Source organism: Chrysemys picta, chromosome 17, assembly GCF_011386835.1.
Source record: "Chrysemys picta bellii isolate R12L10 chromosome 17, ASM1138683v2, whole genome shotgun sequence".
NCBI lineage: Eukaryota > Metazoa > Chordata > Testudines > Emydidae > Chrysemys > Chrysemys picta.
Window position 1 is genome coordinate 4,747,845 of NC_088807.1, and position 20,929 is coordinate 4,768,773.

Sequence of the window (20,929 nt, forward strand, 5' to 3'; positions counted from 1 at the left end):
CAGGCAGAAAGGCATTTCAGCTCAGGTGCAGTGCCTCTGGGAAAGCCAGTGAGAGGATACAACACACCTGCGCAGGTGTCGCCGCCCCGGCCGGGAGTCCTGGTTCTTTCGGCACCGTGGGAACTGGGCCGGCTCCAGTGGAGAGGACGCAGCATGGGGAACCGGGTCACCAGGGATGACTTCGAGTGGGTCTATACAGATCAACCTCATACAGAGAGAAGGAAGGAGATCTTGGGTGAGTCTGGGTTGGGTTGGTACCACCATGGCCCCTGTCTGGAAGGGGGATGGCGCTGAGGGAGGTGGATCGGAACCAGAGGCGAGCAGGAGGGGAAAGAGGGTCAGCGCTAGAACTAGGGTCAGGGAGGAGGTGGGGGCCAGAACCAGAGAGAGGGAGGTCAGGACCAGAGGTGACAGGGACAGGGGGCGGGATGGGTCAGGAATAAGAAGAAGCAGAGAGAGGTGAATCAGAACCTGTGGGGATGAGGGGGCCCTAGGGAGGGAGGAGGACCAGGATTGGGGGAAGATGGGTCAGAACCAGGTGGGAACTGGAGCTACCAGAGAGAGAGGAGGTGAGTCAGAACCAGCCGGTGTTGAATATATTAGGCCAGGTCCACACTAAAAAATTGTCAACCCAGCCACGTTGCCCGGAGTTGTGAAAAATCCACCCCCCTCGGTGGCGTAGTTAAGCCAGCGTTAAGTTGACGGAAGACTTCTCCCATCTCGCTACCGCCTCTCGGGCAGGTGGATTAAATACAGCGACTGGAGCACCCCTCCTGTCGGTGTAGCTAGTGTCTACACCAGACGTGGGCAAACTACGGCCCGCCGGCCACATCCAGCCTGTGGGACCGTCCTGCCCGGCCCCTGAACTCCTGGCAGGGGAGCCTAGTCCCCGGCCCCTCCACTGCTGTCTCCCCCCACCCCCCGCCACCACCGCTTCCATTGGGCAGCGTGGGGAGCGCAGCTGTGAGCTCCTGCTGCTGGTAAGGGGGTGGGGAGCGGGGGGTTGGTAAGGGAGCGGGGGTTCTGGGGGGCAGTCAGGAAGGAGGGGGCGGTTGGATGGGGCGGAGGTTCTGGGGGGGTGGTCAGGGGATGGGGAACAGGGAGGGTTGGGGATGGGAGTCCCGGGGGGGGGGCCTGTCAAGGGGCGGGGATGTGGATGGGGTCAGGAGGGCAGTCAGGGGACAGGGGACAGGGAGGAGGTTGGATAAGGGGGTGGGATCCTGGGGGGCAGTTAGGGGTGGGGGGTCCCAGAAGGGGGTGGTCAGGGGACGAGGAGCAGAAGGCGGATAGGGGGTGGGAGTCCCAGGGGGGCTGTCAGGGGGCGGGGGTGTGGATAGGGGTCAGGAGGGCAGTCAGGGGACAAGGAGCAGGGAGGGGGTTGGATAAGGGGGTGGGATCCCGGGGGTCAGTTAGCGGCGGGGGGTCCCAAGAGGGGGTGGTCAGGGGACGAGGAGCAGAAGGCGGTTGGATAGGGGATGGGAATCCTGGGGGGGGAGCTGTCAGGGGGCGGGGGTGTGGATAGGGGTCGGGGCAGTCAGGGGACAGGGAGCAAGGGAGGTTGGATAGGGGGCGGGGGTCCCGGGATGGGGCGGTCAGGGGACAAGGAGCAGGGGGAGTTGGATGGGTCAGGGGTTCTGAGGGGGGTGGGAAGTGGGAGGGGGCGGATAGAGGGCAGGGGCCAGGCAGTTTGGGGAGGCACAGCCTTCCCTACCCGGCCCTCCGTACAGTTGCGTAACCCCGATGTGGCCCTCGGGCCAAAAAGTTTGCCCACCCCCGGTCTACACTGAATCTGTGGTGGGGTAGCCTGGCCACTGTAAACCACCCCTTCTAATCACAGGGTTAGTAGAGATGTGTAGATCGGTGATTGTTATGTAATTAACTCATCACTGTGACTTTATCTGTGGGGCAAATCCATTATGCTTAGGGTGACCATATTTCCCAAAGGGAAAAGGGGACACCATGTGGGGCTAGCCCGAGGTTCCCCCCCGGCCCACCCCATGTGGCTCTGACCCAAGGAGCTCAGCTCACCTGAGCCCTGCCCATGTCTGGTCTGAGACGGTTGCCCAAGCCTTGCCTCCCCCCACGCGTGGTGCTGGCATCACCGCTCGCCCCCCCCATGTTTCTCCGCACCCTGCTTTTTTGACAAAAGTGGGCATTTGTCCCGTCCCAAGCGTCATCAGTTGGCAACAGCAAACGGAACAAATGCCCCTTTTGCCAAAGAAGTCAGGATGGCCGGGACAGGGCTTAAAAAAGGGACTGTCCCAGCCAAAACAGGAGGTGTGGTCACCCTAATTATGCAGGGATTAGTTTTTGCTTCGGCATGCTTTTGGGCGGGGAAGCGGGGGGTGCTCAGAGACTCTAAGAAGCATGGAAATTGTAAAGGAAATGTTACTCTGCTCCCCTCTCCTGGCGGTTTTCACAAACGCAGCTGCCTAAATCCACTAGGACTGTTATGGCGCTTCTCCTGCTCCAAACCCCAGATCCCCACCCCTTAAGCTTCTGGAGACTCCCCACCAGCACTTAGCAGTATAGGCCCTAGGACCCACAATAGCAGTTCTCATCCCATCCAGCAGAGGGCAACATCCACATACACTAGCCTGATCCTCGTTCTCGGTCAACTCCGCTCCTGCCCTTGGGAGAGGAATGGAAAAGATTCAGGTGACTTTAAGCCCTCTTTGTGCTCCCCATATTCTCTCGCCTCTTCCATGGTGTCATTTAGTGCAACCTCAGGACTGCTGCCGGAATCCAAGCTCCACACCTGGTGGGGGTAGAGAATAACCAGCACCGGGCCTCACCCTGGATCCACCCCCTGTGGGCCCTGGGGGCGAGGAGGGGCAGAGAATAGCTCCAGCACAGTGCACACACACGCCCAATCCACACCGATATAATGAGCCGTGTCCTTAGGCCAGCTCCATACTGGCTGGGGCAGCCCCCTGCATGGAGGGGATGTTTAAGAGCTCGCGGAGCCGGCTCAACCCCCACGCCTCTACCCCAGCACAAAACGCAGGCCCAGGGTGACAATCAGCGCCTTAGATACCACAGTGATACAAAGCCGTGCGCAGGGGAGACAGAACTCCGCCCCAAATAGACCTGTTTGCAAATCCAGGGACAAACCCCGGCTCAACTAATATCCCGCGGGAGGTCAGGGTAGAACAGCACCAACGTTCAGGGGCTAGGCAGCTGTAGGAGACAAGATCAAAAGAGCGGATGGATAGGGCCCTGCCAAATTCACAGCCGTGAAAAACGCGTCACGGACCGTGAAATCTGGACTCCCCCGTGAAATCTGGCGATTGTGGGGGGGAGGGGTGTCACAGTATTGCCACCCTTACTTCTGTGCTGCCTTCAGAGCTGGGCAACCAGATACCGGCTGCTGCTGGCCGGGCACCCAGCTCTGAAGACAGCACCCCACCACCACCACCAGCACAGAATACCATGACCCCCCCTACAATAACCTTGCGACCCTCCCTTCCCTCCCCCCAAAACCTCCTTTTGGGTCGGGATCCCCACGTTTAAAACCCTGTGAAATTTCAGATTTTTAAAAAAATCCTATGACTGAAATTTACCAAAATGGACCTTGAATTTGGTAGGGCCCTACTGATGGGGCTTGATTGTTTTTTTCGGGGCTTCGTGAGTTGACGGGCTGAGTTATCAGTCACAGCGCTTGGGTCAAACTTTCTACATGGTACAGGGCCAGATGTTCCCAAAGGCCCAGCTGACGGGGTGACCATTTGCAGCCGGATTTCCTATAAAGTGTTAGGGATGTCTTACGGGGTCGAGGGCAGCAAAAGCAGTTGGCAGATTTAGAGGGATTGCGTCTCTGTTGCTCGGAAACCATCAGCTGTAGCGTCTATCCTGATCAAGGAAACCCGAGGACGCGAGAAACTGCCCCCGCGTTCCGTTCGTCCCCCCAGGACAGAAGATTTGACGCAGATCAATAGAAGTCGGGTTTGACACTGAGGTTACAAACGGTGCAGCCTCCTTTGCTGAGGCCAGGCAGACCGAAGGAATTTGAAATGTCAATTCCTTCCCTTTTTACCGGGGGAAGGTTGTTGGTTTGTGCTGTGGCCTTTGGCTCCATTTGGAGTCCTGCAGAAGGGACCGTTAGATGAAAGCCAGAGAGGTCAGGCTGAGTTCTGCCGCTCTGCAGGTGTCGGGTGAAATCAATGTGAAACTTTGCAGAGGCATCGTGCCCTGCAGCCTATGTCGCCATTCTCCACCAGTGCTTTACAAGGGGAGGCCAGTATCATGAGCCGTATTTTATAGAGGGGGAAACTGAGGCACGGGAACCAAGTGACTTGACCAGGCTCGCCCAGCAGCAGAGGCCGAAGTAGACCCCAGCTCTCTTGAATCCTACACCCGGGCACTATCCGCTAGGCCACACGGCCTCCCCGAGATGCTACCCTCCTCAAACTCGCTGACTGCCAGGCATTTTGTCCAGCCCTCGGACCGCTTTTGCGGCTCGGATTGAACCCCGAAACCCAGCCCAGACTCAGCCTGCTGGATTGCGGGCCTGAGGCAAAGCCCAGTGGGGTCAGGGCAAGGTTGTGTATTGATGGCACTGGGTGTTGAAGCAGGGCCCATTGTGGCTTTTCTGGCTCTCTGCACAGGGCGTGGGTGTTTGCATTCACCAGGCGCCTTTGTGCCTTTTGTGACATGCAGGTGGGGTGGGTGCTGCTGGCACAAAGGTGGCGCTAGGCAGCAGGGCCGGCTCATAGCAACGGGGCTGTGCACATGCCCAGGCAGGCTCTGCTGGTTGCCCGGGAGGCGCTGGACGTGACGCACAACAGACACCCTGCAGCGCCGGGCCAGATCCCTCCCGGGAGCAGCCCCGTTGGGTCGGCGGCATTGCCCGCCTGCACCAGGGAGGGGGAGATGTTCCAAAGAGCTCAGCCCGGAGACCAATGGAGAATTCCCTGTTCCTCCAATGCCGTGGAGACGTCCCCCTCCCTGCCCCACTGAGATGGATGGAGACTCCCCCTGCCACATTGAGAAAAATGGAAAATTCCCCCCGCCCTTCCGCGGAGAACAACAGGGAAGCTGCTGCATTGAAATCCCCATCCCTCACCCTATTGATGCAGTCGAGGCTGTTGGGGGGTCTGAGATAGGGTGACCACACGTCCTGTTTTGGCCTGGACAGCCCCCCCTTTTTAAGCCCTGTCCCGGACGTCCTCTTTTGGCCAAACTGGGCATTTGTCCCATTTGCTCTTGCCAGTTGCAAATTGCTTTGATCAGTGGGAGAAAGCAAATGTTACAAATGCCCAAAAATGTGGTTTGCGCCCCCGTAGTGGGGCACAGAGGAACATTTGGGGAGGCCAATGGCAACACAAGGTGCTGGGCGGTGCGGGGCTCAGGCAGCCCCATGTGAATCCTGATTTGACTTTGGTAAATATGGGCACCCTAGTCTGAGGCCTTTTAAAAAGTAAGTGTGTGTGTGTGTGTGTGTGTGTGTGTGTGTGTGTGTGTGTGTGTGTGTATAAAATGATGGGTTCCAGGCGTATTTGTGCCCCGCTGAGTCTCCGTCAAACGCCATCTGCCAGCCCTGCAGATCTAGCAGCCGTCCCCAGCAATATCACTGAAATGCACCTGTTCCTGGGGTGGAACACGGCACTTCCTGCCCAGCAGGTTAGGACTGGAGGGGAAGAAGATGACATATTATATTGACGCTCCGGGGGATTTTTAATGGAGGATGAAGACAGTTAGCCCCGAGATCTGGGCTGGAACTCCTCCGCTTTCTGGCAACGTCAGAGCAACTCCGCTATTAGTAAGCGGGGCTGATGCAGGGGAAAGAGCACCCCCTACTGGTTGCAATGGGACTCCCGAGCCTGGAGACGGGGTCACCGCTCCAACACGCACACAGCTCAGTGCATTCCCCTGAGTTTGGGCCACGTTCACCTGCCCAGGGCAGTGGGAGGCCCATGTTCTGCAAATTCCCCTATTTCTTCCTTCGGCTTTGGTTTCGCTACGTCAGGCCCGACTTGCCCAGTGCGGCAGCTGCATTCCTGCCCCTGATCATGCCTGATCAGGCTCGCGTTCCCGCCACTGAGCGGCTTGACAAGGAACGCCGATGGGTTTGGAACCGGAAAAACAGGGTGGGGGCCAAGCTGATCGCTGATTCTAACTTGGTATCACCCCTCAGCTGGGAGAGGCGGCGGCTGATTGCACTGTGTCACAGGGTGGCTGGCCCTTGGCCCCACCTGGGACACCTTCCCAGGTGGGGGGAATGAGTTTAGTCATGTGACGGAAAGGTCATGTGACAAACTCAGGCCAGATGTAGGGGTCTAAGGGAGCGTGCCATAGGAGCTGCTAATATTTTAGCGAGGGAGGGCCAGGAGCACCAGCGACTGGCTTGAGAGGTGCAGAGAGCAAAGGGACTGTCCGGGAAGGGGGGCCGGGGACTCCTGGCTCAAGGAGAACAAGCTATTTGAACTATTGAAAGGCCCAGCTGGGTGAAGGCAGCATGGCCAGCATGTTTATGGACGAAGGCCCCGATCCTGAGAAGGGAGCTAGACCCTTAAATTGGATTCCCTCCCCCACCCCAGCAGGGGCAGTGGAGTTTTTGAGGAGCCCTTTAGGAGAGGGAAACTGAGGCAGGGCACTGCAGCGGCACCGCAGGCCGTGAAGAGGCGCTGGGGAGGAAAACCTGTTTACGTTACCCACCCACTTTTGGATCTGATCAAACTGGTCAAAGGTCGGGGTCCTGAGGGTTGTTCCAGGTGAGAGGGAAATTGACAAGGGAGTCTGGTTCCCGGCAAAGGAACATTTAAAATCCGTATAGGAGCATGCGCTTTCGTGGGTGAATTCACTCATTCATGCTCCTATACGTCTGTTAGTTTATAAGGTGCCACAGGACTCTTTGCTGCTTTTACAGTTCCAGACAACACGGCTACCCCTCTGATACTTGACATTTAAAATCCGTTTCCCTGAACACAGGAGGAACAAAAACCAAACAGGAGGCAACTTCCTCATAGCATCAAGTTCAGGTTGCTGGTTCAGGCTGCAGGTGTCTGGCTTTCCGCGTCTCTCTCTGGTCCTCCATATTGGGCTGCATGTCCCCCGCCCCCCACCCCCGAGATCTCTACCCCCACCCCCCCACCACTTTTTACTAGGCAGCTGTCTTGTCCCAGAGGGCGGGATCTAGCCTGTGGCACTGATTTAAAAACACCTGTCTCTGGTATTTTGATGCCTTGTTAATGCAAATGGATGAAGCTGGTTCAAAACCCGGCTGGCGTCACTCCCCAGCTGGCGTCAATCGGGTGTCGTTCCGTTAGAGTCAGTGGGCCAGATCCCCAGACAGGTCTAAACCATCCCCTCCCTTGGGATCCAAATCCCCTTCAAAGTTTGGATCCAAACCCAAACTTCCCAAGCCTATAATGGGCTGAACCCAAACCGGCATCTTACGTTGCCCCCTTGTGGTAGAGGAGAGCCAGGATTGGGTTGGGATGCGAATAAAGGGAATTTTCTGGGGGGGTTGGTGGGGTTGCGTAAAGCAGCCGGGAGACGGGATCTGCCGAGAACACCATTACAGCCAAATCCCGTCTCTTCTGTCCGGTGCGGGGTCACACAGAGCGGAGCAGCTCTCCGGGTCTGAGTTCAGTTCAAGTCCAGCTGCACTTCTTGGAGATCAGCTAGCAGGCGGGAGGACGTCGGTTAGAGCTGGTCGGGGGAATTTTTTGACTGAACATTTTTGCTGATCTATCAAAACCAAAACTCTCTGGGGCAACGTCGGTTTCGGTAAAACTTGAGTCGGGAATTCCCTATGTGAGACAGCTCCACCGCAGAGTTGTCACCAGCTTGATGGTTAGGCCACTTATTTGGGGATCTAGATGATGCAGGGTCAAGTCCCTTGCTCCAGTGGCCAAGCTCAAGAGAGAGTTTAGATTTGGTAAAAGAGGGAAGATTCAGAGATTTATTATTATTATTATTTTAAGGCCAGCCCAGACTGTTAGAGGAGAACCTTGAATCCTGGGTTTCTCCATATCCCAAGTGACTATTCTAACCGCGGGGCTGGCCCAGTGGGTCCGTGGGCTGTCGCCCTCGTGTAGCTTCATAACAGATTTTGAAAGCTCTTGGTTTGGTTTGGTTTTCCGATGTGGAATGCAAACAAATTTCCAAGCCTCTCAATGTTTTGTGAAAAGGGACTTGTGTTTTTGCAGCCGGCCTTGCTACCGGTATAACAATAGCGGTTCACAAAATCAAACCACACACGCACACACCCACTCCCAACCAACATGTTTATACGGGCACAAAACGTGCCCGTAGACAGATGGCCTTGAAAAGGTGACGTGAGCATAACCTGCTGCAGGAGCAGCTGCTTGAGTTTGCAGAGAGCCTGGGACAATTGCGCTGCAGGGTGGGATCTGCCCCGGCTCCACGGGAGCTCACTCAGAGGCCCAGCAATGCCAGTCCTTTAATGTGGAGGGGATGAACAAGTCCACTTGCCCGTTAAAGCAGGTGGGAGAGGATCAGGTTAGCAGCTGGGAGCAACAGTTCATTCTGGCACCACCAGAGGGTGGGTTTATCACCACGTCCCCACCCCTGGGGTATTCCCTGAGGACCCAGGGTTTTCAGTGCTTCGACTAAAACGAAAGCTCTTACCTGTCTGCTTCCGACTGGCTGTTCATAACCAGAGCCTCACGGTGTCCTCTGTGTCTGGGGAGCTCAGCGCTCAAAGACGCGGCTTCTAAAGCCATAACCCCTGACCAAGAAGGAGCCCAGGCCAAGATAAATCTTAGATGCTGGAAACCAGGAAAGATTCATAGATTTTTAGGGCCACCCGGCCACCATTAGGTCTTCTAGTTTGACCTCCCGTATAACACACCTCTGTCTCAGTAAGGTACCAGTAAGGGCGCCTCACAGTCCCCCCCGATACAGATGGGGAAACCGAGGCACGGATCCACAAAGGCATTAAGACTCCCCGTGCCCATTGATGTCAGTGCATAAAAATTCTTGAGGATCTGGGCCTAGGGGACTTGCCCATGGAGTCTGTAGCAGAGGAGGGACTTGAACCCCCGTCTTGCAGCTTCTTGCCCAGTTGCTGCACTGTCTTTTCTCCCCCACGATTGCCCCCAGTGCATTGAGCGCAATGGCTTGTGTAAGGTGGGACCGGCGTGCCATACCGCCACCAGCAGGCTGGATCCCAGCCCTGCCCTTCCTGAGCTAACGTTTCTGCGTCTCCTCCACAGCCAAGTACCCTGAGATCAAGAAGCTGATGGGTCCAGATCCCCAGCTGAAGTGGGTGGTGTCCCTGATGGTGCTGACCCAGCTGGTGGCCTGCTACTTGGTGAAGGACCTGCCTTGGAAGTGGGTCTTCTTCTGGGCTTACGCCTTCGGGGGCTGCCTCAACCACTCCATGACGCTGGCCATCCACGACATCTCCCACAACGTGGCCTTCGGCAACAAGGAGGCCAAGTGGAATCGCCTTTTCGGCATGTTCGCCAACCTGCCCATCGGGGTCCCCTACGCCACCTCCTTCAAGAAGTACCACGTCGACCACCACCGCTACCTGGCCGGGGACGGGCTCGACGTGGACGTCCCCACGGCCTTCGAGGGACGGTTCTTCCACTCGCCGCCCCGCAAGATCCTCTGGCTTTTCCTGCAGCCCGTCTTCTACATCCTGCGGCCCCTCTACGTCAACCCCAAGCCCTTCACCGGCCTGGAGGTGATCAACGTCGCCGTGCAGCTGGCTTACGACCTCTTGATCTACTCCTTGTGGGGGCCCAAGCCCGTCTTCTACATGATCGCCGGCTCCACGCTGGCCATGGGGATCCACCCCATCTCCGGACACTTCATCGCTGAGCACTACATGTATCTCAAGGGCTACGACACCTTCTCCTACTACGGCCCCTTGAACTGGCTGACCTTCAACGTGGGTTATCACATGGAGCACCACGATTTCCCCAGCATCCCGGGCAGCAGGCTGCCGCTGGTAAGAATCTCCCTGCCTGCAAGCGTCGGGCTGGAAGGGGCAGAAGCCCTGGGAAAGTGGGCGGAGCCCAGCGGGGAACCCAAAGACCCGCCCCTTAAAATGGGGAGGGGCCACGGAGCCTGGCAATCAAGTGAATACGGGTGAGGTTGGGGTCAGTGCTTTAATTTGTAATGAAAGAGGCACTGGGGCTTAAGCAATGTTTTTAACATTCAGAACGGATGCGGCAAGCCTGGAGGTGCCGGGGCTATGAACTGCCAAGTCTAGCGGTGCTGGGAATCAGCCCCGGCACAAGTTAAGCGCTGGGTGGGGTGGGTCTGGATATGGATTGACATCCCCCAAGCCGGCACAGCCCAGATCCCAGTGGGGCGAGCTCGCCCCTCCGACTCCCAGCTAGGATAGGAAAGCAAACGTTGCTATCCGTGTGGGAATGGAGGCTCTTGGAGGGGGTCCTGGGTTGGGGTAGAAAAGTTCTTGGTTTGGGGGCTGTCTGTGTAGGGGAAGGCTTCTGGGAATCAGGCGCCCCGGGTTCTTTTTCCAGCTTTGCAAAGGGTGTGGGATCTAGTGAGTTAGAGGTGGCTCCTGATGCTGTGTGGGCTAGTGGTTAGAGCAGGGAAGCCAGGCCTATGCCCGGCTCTGCGCTACCATGGGCAAGTGTAAAGCGCATGGCCTCATCTCTAGGGCGCTTCCTCAGGCCTTGCATCGTGAGGGACTTTGCCTCCCCGCCATGCTGTCCAGTCCCGGCCCATGTCTTCTCCTCACTCCTCTTGGGTCTTGGCCCTCTGGCCAAGTCCTGGAACAATTTACTGCTCTTCTGGGGTGCTCAGAGTCCCAGCTGATGTGCACAAAAGGGCCTTCTCCCCTCCTGGTCACCTTCCACCCCCTTGGGCTTCTCTTCAACTCCCCCTCCCCTTGTAGGACTTCTCTCAGGGCAGTGTCATTGCTCCCATTTTATAGCTGGGGAAACTGAGGCACCAAGAGGGGACAGCCACTTGCCCAAGGTCACTGGTAGAGCTGGGAACAGAAGCCAGATCTCCTGAGTGCCAGGTGACTGCTCTACCCACTAGGCCATACTGCTGCTCACATAGCAGCCCCCTCCCTCCTCAACTTGGCTGGCCTCCGTAGGGTGGATTCCACCCCTGTGCTGGTGCTGTTGGGAGGATTTAAGTGGTACCGTGTTGTCCTCCAGTGGGGAAGACATGCTACTGCACTCTGGTGTTTTGCATCTTCAGAGGCTGCAGACTGCAATCCAGAGGCTCTCAAGCAAGGGGCGTGAGCACCTTCCCTTTCTGTATGGATAAAGGGGGCCACGAAGGTGCGGCAGGGAATCCTGAAATTCATGGGGGATGCCCTGAAACTTTTTTCCCACTGTACTATGTGATTGGCATGGAAAAGGCTGATATAACTTCCGTCCCGCCCAGCCTTAAATCCTGTTATGTAAGAATGACGGTTTCAAGGGTCACCTCTTGCAATCAGATCTCGAAACTGACTTTCCTTCATGGGACAAATGGCTGTGAGATAAAGCAGGGCCAGATGGTTGCATTAAGGAAGGATGAGGCAGTGGTTAAGGCACTTGTCCGGTTCTCAGAAGACCTAGGTTCAATCTCTTGTGACCTTGGGCGAGTATCTTATTCTCTCTGTACCTCCATTCCCTGAGCGTAAAATGGGGAAAACAGATGAGTGCGGGTTACAGCTGCTCCACTGAGGATCGGAGCTATTTCAGCCCCAAGTACAGATCCTTGGTTTTTTTAGCTCTGTCAATCCCCTGGTATGTCTGGCAAGGCAGAAGTGATGACAGTAGCACCTCACCTAAGGTAAATATATTATGGTAATTAGGGACAGATGAGTACGATCATGCCTCTTGGCCCTAGCAGCCAGCCAAAAATGTGGGTCCTCCAGGTTTTTCCAGGTAGTAAGAGAAATCAATGATAAAGTCAGGTACCTTTGAGGATGTCTTGTTTTATTTGCAAGGGATGTGAAATATCCTGTTTCCCTGAATCCAGCAGGAGCCAAGCAACAGGAGACAGGTTCCTTGCCCACAGCCCCAAGCCTCTTTCCAGACAGTACAGTGCCCAAAAGCTCTCTCTCTAGGCCATACACTATGCTTGTCCAGGCTGTGTCTAGAGCATCTGTCTTTCTGCATGCATCTCTGCTTGGCTTCCCCCGCCCCCCACTTGTATTCAAGCAATATCAAATTAAATCCTCTTCCCCACAGAGTTCAAATTCATGCATGGCCTTGGATGTGCCTTTGTTCTGGGCAGAGATTGGCGTTATTTCATAAAGGGAGCCTAACTGCTTCTACAAAAACAACAAGGAGTCTGGTGGCACCTTAAAGACTAACAGATTTATTTGGGCATAAGCTTTCGTGAGTAAAAACCTCACTTCTTTGGATGCATAGAGTCTATGCATCCGAAGAAGTGAGGTTTTTACTCACGAAAGCTTATGCCCAAATAAATCTGTTAGTCTTTAAGGTGCCACCAGACTCCTTGTTGTTTTTGTAGATACAGACTAACACGGCTACCCCTGATACTTAACTGCTTCTAATATCTCTTAAAAGAAGGGTGGTGGTTGCACCCAGCAGCTTTAAGATTTATAGGTTTAACCCAGCCATATGTGGTGTATTGTAAACTAACACTTAAATGTATAGCTTGTGATTTTAAGGGGTTTTCCCATCCCTGCTTGCAGGCTATGGGGTTCTGAAGGGAAGCGTGTGATCAGAGCAAGGCTGAGGTGACTTATGCCTCACTGTTTTCAGGGAGCAGCCTGTTTTGTCTCTCTCTGTTTTGGGGTGGGTTTTTTTGGTGTGTTTTGGATTCTCAGAAATAAAGCCGTGTTAGAGTGCAACCTTCCAGCCAGAGTATTTATGTTTTTATCTAACTTCTCCATGCATATGCCATGAAGGTGACACCACAGAATGCTGGGCAGTTGTGCATTTCCATCTAAAAGTCCCAGGGCAGAGATTTGTGTTCACGGTCAGACCCCCGTGTGTCTCTGCTTCCAGGTGAAGAAGATTGCTGCTGAGTACTACGACCATTTGCCCTACCACACCTCCTGGGTCTGCGTCCTCTGGGACTTCATCTTCTGTGACTCGCTGGGGCCCTTTGCCCGCGTGAAGAGGAAGTACAAAGTGGCCAAGGCGGAGTGAAACAAGAGGGTCACCCAACAGAGCTCCCAGCTCTCCAGCCTCTCAGGGACGGGGGGAGGTTTGACATCAGGGGAGTTATTTATACCTGTTGCCTAATACCAGATGTGTACGCGCTTCATTTAAGGGTCAAATATTGTCAAAGACTCCACTGACTGAGACATGAGTCATTAGGCAGCCTCACTGGGCCACGGGAGCATGCCTCCTGACTCCTCGGCTGGTGTACAACTACCCACGCTCCTCCCAGCAACCAACACAGGGCATGTGGCCAATGGTACTGGGGCATGGCTGAGAAGGGGGTGTGGCTAGGGCATCTCCTGGGATCCCCAGCTGCTGCTAACAATCAGTGTATATTAGACTGTGCCATGGACTAGCTTAGCATCCAGATGGCTTTCCTGCCACCTTCATTCCCCCCCACCCCAGACTTCTTATCAAATGGTCCCCTGCCAATCTGGAGCATCAGCTGGTACGTGTACATAGGTATTACTACGGGCCACCAAAGATAGCTCAAGTCTAGGCTGTAGCTTTACAGGCCTGATTCCCCGCTCCCTCAAAGCGGTGTGAATCTGGAGTGACCCCCATTGAAACCAGTGCCATTGAACAGGCATAAATCAGGAATAACTCCACGGGAGTCAGTGGGGCTGATTCATGCCTCCCTCACCTTGCCCTAGCACTGATGTAAATGAAACGAGAATTGGGCCCCTTATAAAATGTGAACTGTAATAAGTGCATCCCCAGATCTGCAAGAAAGGACCGTGCATACATAATGCAAAGATACAGCCCTACTTAATTAGTCATGTTCCTTATATTAAAAGTAACTCGAGGAGAAGCTTCCTTTTTTAGCTCCTTTGATGGAAAAAAGAGACTGAAAAGATTTTTTTTTAACCCATTGGAATGTCAACGCTGGTTTGGTTTCTGCTGGAGGGCTGCTTGGAGGTCTCCAAGGTGTCGCTTGAAACCACTCCTGGAAAGGAAATGGAGTGGCTGGCAGTTTAACAAAGAGCGCTCACCTCCCACTCGTTTACTGGGTGCTTGAGTTTGTTGGTGTCAGTGGGGATCTGGCTGGATATTTGCAAACCTTTGGTTCATAACTGTCTTGCATTAGCTCTGCGTGTTTGCCGTGGTGGGATCATTTGCTTACAAGTGACGGGTGGGGTTTTGAAAGTGTAAATTAAGTTGGAGTTGTCAGATCTTGCCCAATGGCCTGTGACGAGATGTTAGAGGGTGGGATCTGAGTTCCTACAGAGAATTCTTTCCTGGGTGCTGGCTGGTGAGTCTTGCCCACATGCTCAGGGTTTAACTGATGTCGAGAAGGACTTTTCCCCCAGGGCAGATTGGCAGAGGCCCTGGAGGTTTTTCGCCTTCCTCTGCAGCGTGGGGCACGGGTCACTTGCTGGAGGATTCTCTGCACCTTGAGGTCTTTAAACCACGATTTGGGGACTTCAATAACTCAGGCATAGGTTAGGGGTTTGTTACAGGAGTGGGTGGGTGAGATTCTGTGGCCTACGTTGTGCAGGAGGTCAGACTAGATGATCGTAACGGTCCCTTCTAACCTTAAAGTCTACGAGACTATCTTACTGTGAAAGGGCGGGGGTGGGAGGGGGAAGAAGGGAAGATTTGATGTGGGAGCTGGGTTTTGTTAAAAATAATGTCTTATTTTACAGGGTCTTTCATCCTTAAGGATCCCAAGAACTTAGTGCTGACGTGTAGCAGCTGTTTCGTAGCACAAAGCTCTAGATTTCAGGGCGGGTAGTAAAGGAGTCCCACCTCTGGTTGAGATTGCTGGGCAAGTTTAGAGAGCTGAACGGAATTACGGGCGTGGGAATCTTGCCAGAGGCGTGAGCCTCTTGGGGGGGGGCTGGGGGGGAAAGCACCCTGGCATTTTTAAGGATCACACATTAATCAGGACATTGGGTTGAGATGGCAGCACAGCGCCCCCTAGTGCCATGCTGGAGCATTGAGGTCAGCACGCATTGTGAGGGGAGAGCGCCCCCCTGGTGAGTTACCCACCCTGCTCCCTGCAGCACAGCGCCCCCTAGCGCCACACTGCTCTGAGGGATTGGGGTCAGCGGTGACTGTCCATCTCCCTGCAGCACCATCCCCGGTGGTGTATTTATTTCTCCAAATCCTGACCCATCAGCCGCCCTGCCGAGCTTGTGAGATCTCGACACAGCCACATTATCCCGAGCGGGTACGTCCAGCGGGCCCCTTCTACCATCTGTCACTCCGCAGGCCCATTTCAGGTCTGGAACGGCCAGCGCTGGTCCTCCCCTCGGTGGCACGGGAGGAGTTCTGCAGATGCATCCGTAGATATCAGATTTAACAGCAGACGCGGCCTCCAGGCCCGATCCGTGAGCCCGTCTCGGCCCCCCAACTATCTGCCCTTCCTCTCCCGGATTGTGTTGAGCTCTCATATTATTTCTCCCTAGGAACAAGAGGGCCATTGACCTGTGTTGAACTGCACGGGAGTCACAGCAGGGGCAGGCCGAGTGGTGTTTTAGACTGTCTGACTACGTGTGTGTGGTGCCGATCTTGGGGCATCGGACAAGGTCTCTTGGTGCTACCTTAATGCATGTAATAACACAACCCTGGCTATGGGATACTGGTTCATTGGACTTTAGAGCCGTGGAATGAGCTGGTTGGTGTGTGTCTGTGTGCGCGCCCTCTGCTGAACTGACAAGAATGGCCAAGACTCAGAGCAAAGACCCATCTATCCTCCTATTGTCTTCTGACAGCTGGTGCCAGATGCTTTAGAGGGAATGACCAGAGCAGGGCAATTATTGAGTGATCCATCCTCTGCCGCCCATTCCCAGTTTCTGGCAGTCAGAGGCTTAGGGGCACCCAGCGCATGAGGTTGCGTCCCTGAATATAGTGGCTGATAGCCATTGATGGACCTCTCCTCCAGGAGCTTCTCTCATTCTTTTTTGAACCCAGTTATATTTCTGGTCTTCACAGCATCCCTTGGCAAGGAGTTCCACAGGTTGACTGTGCGTTGGGTGAAGAAATACTTCCTTAGGTTTGTTTTCAACCTGCTGCCTGTTCATTTCATCGGGTGACCCGTGGTTCTTGTCACAGGCGCTGACTTTTTAAACTGCCAGGGGGTGCTCAACCCCTGGCTTTGCCCCAGGTCCTGCCCCCACTCCACCCCTTCCCCCAAGGCCACACCCCACTCGTCCCACCCCCACCCCCACCCCCACCCCACCTCTTCCTGCCATGCCTCTTCCCACCCAGTTCTGCCCCCTCCCCAGAGCACCACATCCCTGCTTCTCCCCCTCACTCCCAGCCTCCCTGCACACCATGAAACAGCTGTTTGTAGCAGGCAGGAGGCGCGGGAAGGGGCTGAGCCATGGGGTCACCGGCAGACAGGAGACACCGGGGTGGGGTGGTGGGGGGAGAACTGGTAGGGGGGCTGCTGGTGGAACACCCACCATTTTTCCCACATGGGTGCTCCAGCCCTGAAGCACTCTCAAAGTCAGTGTTTATGGTTCTTGTGTTATGAGAACACAGGGGGGAGGGATAGTTCAGTGGTTTGAGCATTGGCCTGCTAAACCCAGGGTTGTGAGTTCAATCCTTGAGGGGGCCACTTGGGGATCTGGGGCAAAATCAGTACTTGGTCCTGCTAGTGAAGGCAGGGGGCTGGACTCGATGACCTTTCAAGGTCCCTTCCAGTTCTAGGAGATGGGATATCTCCATTATAAAAAAAAAAAAGAGAAGGGGTAAATAACATTCCCCTAGTCACTTTCTCCACACCAGTCATGATTTGATAGACCTCACTCATATCCCCCCTTGGTCGTCTCTTCTCTAAGCTGAACAGTCCCAGGCTTTTTAATCTCTCCTCCCGTGGAAGCTGTTTCATGCCCCTCATCACTTTTGTTGCCCTTCTCTGTACTTTTCCCACTTCTAATATATCTTTTGTGAAACGGGGCGACCCAAACTGCACGCGGTATTCAAGCTGGGGGCGTACCATGGATTGATAGAGGGGCATTAGGCTATTTACTGTCTTATTATCGACCCCCTTCCTAAGGGTTCCTAACCTTCTGGTTGCGTTTTTCAGAGAACTCGAGCCGCTGAGCCGCATCATTGGGGCTGGCAGCAGTCTCATGCCGCTCGGTGGAGTTCTGGAAGAGGCTGTGGTTAGGCCAGGGGGAGGCTGAAGGATCAATGCTGCACCCCGAGGGGTTGGGCAACTGGACAGCAGGTCCCAGCTCTCAGGTGGGGGTGCTAGCCAGAGGGTTTGCGCCCTGAGAATGTCCCTGGAGACTCCAAGACTGGGGCATCGGAGACTTAAAAGACGGTCACGGCCCTCTAGTGAGTGGCCGAGAGGGGGCGCTCAGCTGGGAGCGGACTCACCTGCTGTATTGCTAATCACCAGGGAGGTTCCCCATCATCATCTCCTGTGGCAAGGGACTAGGAGCTGTACGTTCTGTCCTTGCTGCTCCTGTGAAGGTCTGAGCCAATCTGGACGTGCAACATGGAGCCAGCTATGCCTTTCCATGGGTTCGTCTCCAGCTCCGAATCAGAACCCTGGGGGGTATTGCGGGGGGCAGAACCCCTGCCTTGGACCCAACCCCCCCAGCCACCGATTTCACCGTCTGCTTTGGACAGGGCCGACATCTCATACCCCGAAGCCAGCTGCAGAACCTAATTTGGACGTCGGCGCAGCTTCCTCATTCCCTCATCATTGATCGGTTCGAATCTCCATCCCCCCCATCCTCCAAAACTCTGCTGCAAAGAATCAGGGGAAGGGATACATTTGATGGGTGAATTTCAGTGCCCAGTCTGGAGCCCCTGGGGCATGGCTTCTGTGCCTATGGAGAAGGTACAGTGCAAGGAGAAGCAGGACCAACCACATAGTATCATAAGACTGGAAGGGACCTCGAGAGGTCGTCTAGTCCAGTCCCCTGCACTCATAGCAGGACTAAGTATTATCTCGACCATCCCTGACAGGTGTTTGTCCAACCGGCTCTTAAAAATCCCCAATGATGGAGATTCCACAACCTCCCTAGGCAACTTATTCCAGTGCTTAACCACCCTGATAGTTTGGAAGTTTTTCCTAATGTCCAACCTAAACCTCCCTGGCTGCAATTTAAGCCCATTGCTTCTTGTCCTGTCCTCAGAGGTTAAGAAGAACAATTTTTCTCCCTCCTCCTTGTAACAACCTTTTATGTCCTTGAAAACGGTTATCACGTCCCCTCTCAGTCTTCTCTTCTCCAGACTAAACAAACCCATTTTTTTCAATCTTCCCTCGTAGGTCATGTTTTCTAGGCCTTTAGTCATTTTTGTTGCTCTCCTCTGGACTTTCTCCAATTTGTCCACATCTTTCCTGAAATGCGGCGCCCAGAACTGGACACAATCCTCCAGCGGAGGCCTATTCAGTGTGGCGTAGAGCAGAGGAATTACTTCTCGTGTCTTGCTTACAACACTCCTGCTAATACAGCCCAGAATGATGTTCGCTTTTTTTGCAACAGCGTTACACTGTTGACTCATAGTTAGCTTGCGGTCCACTATGACCCCCAGCTCCCTTTCCGCAGTACTCCGTCCTAGGCGGTCATGTCCCATTTCCCACCTACACGCAAGCGTGTGCTATTTAAGGGGAGTTGTCAGCATTCGGGCCTCAAAGTGGAGGCACTTCTGGTGCTGGTGCCACAGCCATCGGGCAGATCTGCCAGTGGCATGTAGACGGGCCCCCGGGAGGCGATTGGTGTGGGCCCATAGACACATCAGATGAAGTTCTAACAGAGGCTAACCACGCGCCCGGCTCTTAGCTCATTAGAATTCAGCGCTCAGGGCAGCTGGCTAGGAAGACAGCGTCGTTTTCCCGTGACCCTGCTGATGGGTGAGCATTAGCGGAGCCTTTGATTAAGGGGCAGCACCGGTGGAAAATAACTCACGCTGGGTACCTGCCAGCTCCCCTCCCTAGCGGCTGTCCCTCCTTTGAGTGCCGTCTGATTTCAGCGCCCAATCCTGAGCTCACTGACATCCAGGGCAGGCTTGGGGCTGGAGTCAATGGGGGGACCAGAGCGCCGAAGCCCCTGTGTCGTTAGAGGCTGATCTACAGGTGGCCGAAGTCAGTGGAAATGCTGCTGCCGATTGCGCGGGGTTTGGATCCGGCTGTTACCGACCCAACGCAGGGATGACGGGAACGTGTGAGCTCCTGGCAGAGCAAAGGGCAGAGAAATCGCCAAATGGGAGCAGATCAACGGTCCGTCCAGCCTGCCACACTCAGGCCACAGGGCCGATCCTGCTCCCCGCCCCCGTGCCGCTCCCCGGGGTATGGTGCCGCTAGCGTGAAGCAGTCTTGTCTGTGCTGTGGCTTAACTCCCTAAAACCACCAGCCTCTGGCAACACGAGCCCTGCCCTCCAGGCCTCCACAGGCCCCGCTCGCGCTGTGCCGGTAAGCGATAAGCACACGCCAAAGTCCTCGGCCCCGCCCCCGTTCCCCTGAACACTCAGAATTCCCAGAATTGTACAGCACAGCTCTGCTCAATACAGTTAAAGTGTTGCTGGTTATGGTGGGAGTTTAGTATACAAATGTACAATTGAAGGGCAGTTCTGCCCCGACTCCTCCCCCAAGACAAGGTCAAGCAACCAGTTGGGAGGGCCAAAGGGGATGGGGGAGCACACACGCGCCTGAGCTATGATGATTGTGAAACCAAGAATAAGTTGATTATCGAAGAATAGACGTTCCAGTGCTGGGGGGAGTAAGACGATTGGAAACAAACGGTTACATATCGAACAAAATCAGAACACGCTTCCCGGAGACGAAGCACCAAACAAGTTCTCTTCCCAGCTAAAGAAGCTCGTCTCACCCAAAGTTGTGTTCAGCCAAGCCTGATTGAGGTCCCTTTTTCACGAAGCAAACTCGCTGGCCGTTCATTGCCAAGGGCAAGGATGCCAGGGTGTCCCCTTTGCCCCCCTAAATGAACCAGAACAAACCTTTGATGTTCACCCCAACATAACATCCCCCCCACGCCTCTATGCCTCTTCCGGAGTCCCCGCTAGCTTTCATTAGCATTTCTAATGGGTGCCCAGTGCGAACCAGACAATGCTCAATTTACACGTAAACAGATAGATGGATACATGGATCTTGCCTGGAGGAAAATCTGCTTTTCCCCTTTCCTGGTGACCCACTCCCAAGCTGTACCTTCAGAACATAATTTTCAGTACAGATCCATGACTCCTCACATAGCATCCGTACATACATTTCACAAGGGTTAGGACGACTCGTACATTAGAGACCTTACCTGTTACCCTTCAGGGGAACTAGAATGTAAATACCAGAACCAGGGGATTCCAGTAACCTTTATGCCCTCTGCCAGCCCAGCTGGTATCATGGGTTATACCTTCTCCCCATTCCTGCTGCACCAAATCAGTCCAAGGGGTAGTTCGGTTTCTCCCTGCTACAGTGGATGAGATCAGAGGGCCTTTCTGGTCCCTTATCCCCCTTCTCTGCTGGTCTGCCTAGTTCACGACGCAGAGAGAAAGCAGAAGGTCAGAGTCCAAAGGGCAGGCAATGCGATGTGTATTGGGGTTAACAAGCAAGCATCACCACAGGTAACTTCCTTTCCCCCCCTCGCTGCTGGTACCACCCCTTAGAATTTATGGTCATATTGCATTATGGAGGGTCTTGAGTCTGGGGACTTCAGTACCACCTCTTTTGTATCCCCTGGGAGGGGTAGGGAGTGAGGTTGTGTTCCAGCCAGGGTCAACGTTTCTTTGGCTTTCAGTGTTTCTTATACCTCCTCCACCCCATCTCCTTTGGCCCTCCCAACTGGTTGCTTGACCTTGTCTTGGGGGAGGAGTCAGGGCAGAACTGCCCTTCAATTGTATATTTGTATATTAAACTCCCACCATAACCAGCAACA

General features: G+C 54.6%; 1 protein-coding gene across 1 annotated transcript; it reads left to right on the top strand.

Moving 5' to 3' along the window:
* LOC101944949 (sphingolipid delta(4)-desaturase/C4-monooxygenase DES2-like) lies at positions 1-19,562 on the top strand. Its single transcript, XM_005283756.4, has 3 exons — positions 1-235; positions 9,183-9,925; positions 12,924-19,562. The coding sequence occupies exons 1-3, from the start codon at positions 154-156 to the stop codon at positions 13,065-13,067; spliced, it is 969 nt and encodes a 322-aa protein (XP_005283813.1). The 5' UTR covers positions 1-153; the 3' UTR covers positions 13,068-19,562.
* The last annotated feature ends 1,367 nt before the right edge of the window (positions 19,563-20,929 follow it).